At 42.9% G+C, this 7,530-nt stretch overlaps 1 protein-coding gene across 1 annotated transcript in view; it reads right to left on the bottom strand.

Moving 5' to 3' along the window:
- Positions 1-145: 145 nt before the first annotated feature.
- LOC311121593 (neurotrypsin-like) overlaps positions 146-7,530 on the bottom strand; it is a gene marked incomplete at both ends in the record, with an annotated part of 13,673 nt that continues 6,288 nt past the window's right edge. The window contains 2 exons of the mRNA XM_084196054.1: positions 146-324; positions 5,517-5,667. Of these exons, the coding sequence (XP_084052180.1) occupies positions 146-324; positions 5,517-5,667 (330 nt within the window). The remainder of the gene's footprint in view (positions 325-5,516; positions 5,668-7,530) is intronic.

Here is a 7,530-nt window from a genome sequence, read left to right as displayed (position 1 = left end):
CCAGTGTGTGTGTGTGTGAGCAGTGTTTGTACCAGTGTGTGTGTGTGTGAGTAGTGTTTGTACCAGTGTGTGTGTGAGTAGTGTTTGTACCAGTGTGTGTGGGTGTGTGGGGGGGGGGGGGGGGGGTGATGGCGTCCCATCGTACCAGTGAGAGGGGTACAGGAGGCCCCTGCATCTTCAGAGTGGAGACAGTTGTGTTCTCCCCAGGCAGCTTTAGGACACTGTTCCAGGGTCAGTTCATTTCCCGTACAGCGTACCTCATCCAGCCATACCCTGCCTGACCCCGCCCCGAAATACGCCTGGCCCCATGCCCGTGCCACACCTCTGGAGAGAGAGAGAGAGAGAGAGAGGGGGGGGGACACATTAAAGTCAAACACATACATGGTCCTACACACGTCCTTCATGAAAAGAACAAGGTCTACAACAAAAATTATATTCAAATAATATCTGCCTTTTAGCAGACGCTTTTATCCAAAGGGACTTACATAGTGTGCGCATACATTTTAGTATGAGTGGCCCCAGCGGGAATTGAACCCACAAGCCTGGCGTTGAAACCGCCATACTCTACAAACTGAGCCCCACAGGAAAAAAAAGGTCAAAGTGATTGGCTTCCTGGATTAGGATCTATAGCTATGAGAGAGTGTCTATAGTCATATTAGAGGATGTGTCTATAGTTATAGAGGATGAGTCTATAGTCAGATTAGAGGATGTGTCTATAGTCATATTAGAGGATGTGTCTATAGTCATATTAGAGGATGTGTCTATAGTCATATTAGAGGATGTGTCTATAGTTATAGAGGATGTGTCTATAGTTATAGAGGATGTGTCTATAGTCATATTAGAGGATGTGCCTATAGTTATAGAGGATGTGTCTATAGTTATAGAGGATGTGTCTATAGTCATATTAGAGGATGTGTCTATAGTCAAATTAGAGGATGTGTCTATAGTCATATTAGAGGATGTGTCTATAGTTATATTAGAGGATGTGTCTATAGTCATATTAGAGGATGTGTCTATAGTCATATTAGAGGATGTGTCTATAGTTATAGAGGATGTGTCTATAGTCATATTAGAGGATGTGTCTATAGTCATATTAGAGGATGTGTCTATAGTTATAGAGGATGTGTCTATAGTCATATTAGAGGATGTGTCTATAGTCATATTAGAGGATGTGTCTATAGTCATATTAGAGGATGTGTCTATAGTTATAGAGGACGTGTCTATAGTCATATTAGAGGACATGTATATAGTCATAGAGGATGTGTCTATAGTTATAGAGGATGTGTCTATAGTCATATTAGAGGATGTGTCTATAGTCATATTAGAGGATGTGTCTATAGTCATATTAGAGGATGTGTCTATAGTCATATTAGAGGATGTGTCTATAGTTATAGAGGATGTGTCTATAGTCATATTAGAGGATGTGTCTATAGTCATATTAGAGGATGTGTCTATAGTTATAGAGGATGTGTCTATAGTCATATTAGAGGATGTGTCTATAGTTATAGAGGATGTGTCTATAGTCATATTAGAGGATGTGTCTATAGTTATATTAGAGGATGTGTCTATAGTCATATTAGAGGATGTGTCTATAGTCATATTAGAGGACGTGTCTATAGTTATAGAGGACGTGTCTATAGTCATATTAGAGGATGTGTCTATAGTTATAGAGGATGTGTCTATAGTCATATTAGAGGATGTGTCTATAGTCATATTAGAGGACGTGTCTATAGTTATAGAGGATGTGTCTATAGTCATATTAGAGGATGTGTCTATAGTTATATTCGAGGATGTGTCTATAGTCATATTAGAGGATGTGTCTATAGTCATATTAGAGGATGTGTCTATAGTTATAGAGGATGTGTCTATAGTCATATTAGAGGATGTGTCTATAGTCATAGAGGATGTGTCTATAGTCATAGAGGATGTGTCTGTAGTCATATTAGAGGATGTGTCTGTAGTTATAGAGGATGTGTCTATAGTCATATTAGAGGACATGTCTATAGTTATAGAGGATGTGTCTATAGTCATAGAGGATGTGTCTATAGTCATATTAGAGGATGTGTCTATAGTCATATTAGAGGATGTGTCTATAGTCATATTAGAGGACGTGTCTATAGTCATATTAGAGGATGTGTCTATAGTCATATTAGAGGATGTGTCTATAGTCATATTAGAGGATGTTTCTATAGTCATATTAGAGGACGTGTCTATAGTCATATTAGAGGATGTGTCTATAGTCATATTAGAGGATGTGTCTATAGTTATAGAGGATGTGTCTATAGTCATATTCGAGGATGTGTCTATAGTCATATTAGAGGATGTGCTATAGTCATATTAGAGGATGTGTCTATAGTTATAGAGGATGTGTCTATAGTCACATTCAAGGATGCGTCTATAGTCATATTAGAGGATGTGTCTATAGTCATATTAGAGGATGTGTCTATAGTCATATTAGAGGATGTGTCTATAGTTATAGAGGATGTGTCTATAGTCATATTAGAGGATGTGTCTATAGTAATATTAGAGGATGTGTCTATAGTCATATTAGAAGATGTGTCTATAGTTATAGAGGATGTGTCTATAGTCATATTCGAGGATGTGTCTATAGTCATATTAGAGGATGTGTCTATAGTCATATTAGAGGATGTGTCTATAGTCATATTAGAGGACGTGTCTATAGTCATATTAGAGGATGTGTCTATAGTTATAGAGGATGTGTCTATAGTCATATTAGAGGATGTGTCTATAGTTATAGAGGATGTGTCTATAGTTATATAGGATGTGTCTATAGTCATATTAGAGGATGTGTCTATAGTCATATTAGAGTATGTGTCTATAGTTATAGAGGACGTGTCTATAGTCATATTAGAGGATGTGTCTATAGTCATATTAGAGGATGTGTCTATAGTCATATTAGAGGACGTGTCTATAGTTATATTAGAGGATGTGTCTATAGTCATATTAGAGGATGTGTCTATAGTCATATTAGAGGATGTGTCTATAGTCATATTAGAGTATGTGTCTATAGTTATAGAGGACGTGTCTATAGTCATATTAGAGGATGTGTCTATAGTCATATTAGAGGATGTGTCTATAGTCATATTAGAGGACGTGTCTATAGTCATATTAGAGGATGTGTCTATAGTCATATTAGAGGACGTGTCGATAGTTATAGAGGATGTGTCTATAGTCATATTCGAGGATGTGTCTATAGTCATATTAGAGGATGTGTCTATAGTCATATTAGAGGATGTGTCTATAGTCATATTAGAGGATGTGTCTATAGTTATAGAAGATGTGTCTATAGTTATATTAGAGGATGTGTCTATAGTCATATTAGAGGATGTGTCTATAGTTATAGAGGATGTGTCTATAGTTATAGAGGATGTGTCTATAGTTATAGAGGATGTGTCTATAGTCATATTAGAGGACGTGTCTATAGTTATAGAGGATGTGTCTATAGTCATATTAGAGGATGTGTCTATAGTCATATTAGAGGATGTGTCTATAGTCATATTAGAGGATGTGTCTATAGTTATAGAGGATGTGTCTATAGTTATAGAGGATGTGTCTATAGTCATATTAGAGGATGTGTCTATAGTCATATTAGAGGATGTGTCTATAGTCATATTAGAGGACGTGTCTATAGTTATAGAGGATGTGTCTATAGTCATATTAGAGGATGTGTCTATAGTCATATTAGAGGATGTGTCTATAGTCATATTAGAGGATGTGTCTATAGTTATAGAGGATGTGTTTATAGTCATATTAGTCTGATTCAACAACTGACCTCTCCTTCTCTTTCATCAGAGTGAGTAGCCAGAGTTTTATTGATTTTACTGATCCCCTCTGGTTCAGTCCATTAACAGACCTGATCCCCTCTGGTTCAGTCCATTAACAGACCTGATCCCCTCTGGTTCAGTCCATTAACAGACCTGATCCCCTCTGGTTCAGTCCATTAACAGACCTGATCCCCTCTGGTTCAGTCCATTAACAGACCTGATCCCCTCTGGTTCAGTCCATTAACAGACCTGATCCCCTCTGGTTCGGTCCATTAACATACCTGATCCCCTCTGGTTCGGTCCATTAACAGACCTGATCCCCTCTGGTTCGGTCCATTAACAGACCTGATCCCCTCTGGTTCAGTCCATTAACAGACCTGATCCCCTCTGGTTCGGTCCATTAACAGACCTGATCCCCTCTGGTTCAGTCCATTAACAGACCTGATCCCCTCTGGTTCGGTCCATTAACAGACCTGATCCCCTCTGGTTCAGTCCATTAACAGACCTGATCCCCTCTGGTTCAGTCCATTAACAGACCTGATCCCCTCTGGTTCAGTCCATTAACAGACCTGATCCCCTCTGGTTCAGTCCATTAACAGACCTGATCCCCTCTGGTTCAGTCCATTAACAGACCTGATCCCCTCTGGTTCAGTCCATTAACAGACCTGATCCCCTCTGTTTCAGTCCATTAACAGACCTGATCCCCTCTGGTTCAGTCCATTAACAGACCTGATCCCCTCTGGTTCAGTCCATTAACAGACCTGATCCCCTCCGGTTCAGTCCATTAACAGACCTGATCCTCAATGGTTCAGTCCATTAACAGACCTGATCCCCTCTGGTTCAGTCCATTAACAGACCTGATCCGCTCTGGTTCAGTCCATTAACAGACCTGATCCCCTCTGGTTCGGTCCATTAACAAACCTGATCCCCTCTGGTTCAGTCCATTAACAGACCTGATCCCCTCTGGTTCAGTCCATTAACAGACCTGATCCCCTCTGGTTCAGTCCATTAACAGACCTGATCCCCTCTGGTTCAGTCCATTAACAGACCTGATCCCCTCTGGTTCAGTCCATTAACAGACCTGATCCCCTCTGGTTCAGTCCATTAACAGACCTGATCCTCAATGGTTCTGTCCATTAACAGACCTGATCCCCTCTGGTTCAGTCCATTAACAGACCTGATCCCCTCTGGTTCAGTCCATTAACAGATCTGATCCCCTCTGGTTCAGTCCATTAACAGACCTGATCCCCTCTGGTTCAGTCCATTAACAGACCTGATCCCCTCTGGTTCAGTCCATTAACATACCTGATCCCCTCTGGTTCAGTCCATTAACAGACCTGATCCCCTCTGGTTCAGTCCATTAACAGACCTGATCCCCTCTGGTTCAGTCCATTAACAGACCTGATCCCCTCTGGTTCAGTCCATTAACAGACCTGATCCCCTCTGGTTCAGTCCATTAACAGACCTGATCCCCTCTGGTTCAGTCCATTAACAGACCTGATCCCCTCTGGTTCAGTCCATTAACAGACCTGATCCCCTCTGGTTCAGTCCATTTATAGCTGTGTTTTTGACTCAAACCAGGCAGAGATAAAGGATTTGACTCAAGCTCAAACAGGCACAGATAAATGAATACATTTTTTCAAGTATTTGAAATCCAGGTCTGGTGTGTGTGTGCTTACGCGTGTGTGTGTATAAGGTGTGTGTGTGTGTATAAGGTGTGTGTGTACTCACCCCAGGCCCAGCTGTCGACAGACCACCTCCACGTCGCTCTCATCCCATTGGTCGTCGCAGACCGACCCCCACACGCCCCCGTGGAACACCTCAACACGCCCCTCCCACGCCGACACCCCCCCCACCAACCTCACCGGGACCATAGCTACCACTGGGGACACACACACAGAAACACACACAGAGAGGACAGAGTGAGCCCAAACTAACATCTCTTCATTACACATATTTCTATTAGGACCCGACCCCCCCCCCCCCCCCCCCAATTAATGATCTCCTAGCCCAGTCTGAATAGTACTAGTCTCCTCCCCTCCCTATACATTATCTACTAGCCCAGTCTGAATAGTACTAGTCTCCTCCCCCCATACATTATCTCCTAGCCCAGTCTGAATAGTACTAGTCTCCTCCCCTCCCTATACATTATCTACTAGCCCAGTCTGAATAGTACTAGCCCCCTCCTCACCCCCATACATTATCTACTAGCCCAGTCTGGATAGTACTAGCCCCCTCCTCACCCCCATACATTATCTACTAGCCCAGTCTGAATAGTACTAGCCCTATTCCTCACCCCCATACATTATCTACTAGCCCAGTCTGAATAGTACTAGCCCCCTCCTCACCCCCATACATTATCTACTAGCCCAGTCTGAATAGTACTAGTCTCCTCCCCTCCCTATACATTATCTCCTAGCCCAGTCTGAATAGTACTAGTCTCCTCCCCCCATACATTATCTCCTAGCCCAGTCTGAATAGTACTAGTCTCCTCCCCTCCCTATACATTATCTACCAGCCCAGTCTGAATAGTACTAGCCCACTCCTTACCCCCATACATTATCTCCTAGCCCAGTCTGAATAGTACTAGCCCCCTCCTCACCCCCATACATTATCTACTAGCCCAGTCTGGATAGTACTAGCCCCCTCCTCACCCCCATACATTATCTACTAGCCCAGTCTGAATAGTACTAGCCCTATTCCTCAACCCCATACATTATCTACTAGCCCAGTCTGAATAGTACTAGCCCCCTCCTCACCCCCATACATTATCTACTAGCCCAGTCTGAATAGTACTAGTCTCCTCCCCTCCCTATTCATTATCTCCTAGCCCAGTCTGAATAGTACTAGTCTCCTCCCCCCATACATTATCTACCAGCCCAGTCTGAATAGTACTAGCCCACTCCTTACCCCCATACATTATCTCCTGGCCCAGTCTGAATAGTACTAGTCTCCACCCCCCCATACATTATCTCCTAGCCCAGTCTGAATAGTACTAGTCTCCTCCCCCCATACATTATCTCCTAGCCCAGTCTGAATAGTACTAGTCTCCTCCCCTCCCTATACATTATCTCCTAGCCAAGTCTGAATAGTACTAGTCTCCTCCCCCTATACATTATCTCCTAGCCCAGTCTGAATAGTACTAGTCTCCTCCCCCCCATACATTATCTCCTAGCCCAGTCTGAATAGTACTAGTCTCCTCCCCCCCATCCATTATCTACTAGCCCAGTCTGAATAGTACTAGTCTCCTCCCCCCCATACATTATCAACTAGCCCAGTCTGAATAGTACTAGTCTCCTCCCCCCCATACATTATCTACGAGCCCAGTCTGAATAGTACTAGTCTCCTCCCCCCCATACATTATCTACTAGCCCAGTCTGAATAGTACTAGTCTCCTCCCCCCCATACATTATCTACTAGCCCAGTCTGAATAGTACTAGTCTCCTCCCCCCATACATTATCTACTAGCCCAGTCTGAATAGTACTAGTCTCCTCCCCCCCATACATTATCTACTAGCCCAGTCTGAATAGTACTAGTCTCCTCCCCCCCATACATTATCTACTAGCCCAGTCTGAATAGTACTAGTCTCCTCCCCCCCATACATTATCTCCTAGCCCAGTCTGAATAGTACTAGTCTCCTCCCCCCCATACATTATCTACTAGCCCAGTCTGAATAGTACTAGTCTCCTCCCCCCATACATTATCTCCTAGCCCAGTCTGAATAGTACTAGTCTCCTCCCCCCC

The sequence above is a fragment of the Coregonus lavaretus genome, assembly GCF_964263955.1.
Source record: "Coregonus lavaretus genome assembly, contig: HAP1_SCAFFOLD_6486, whole genome shotgun sequence".
Lineage (NCBI taxonomy): Eukaryota > Metazoa > Chordata > Actinopteri > Salmoniformes > Salmonidae > Coregonus > Coregonus lavaretus.
Note: the sequence above shows the minus strand (reverse complement) of the source record. Positions and strands in the feature narration are given on the sequence as shown.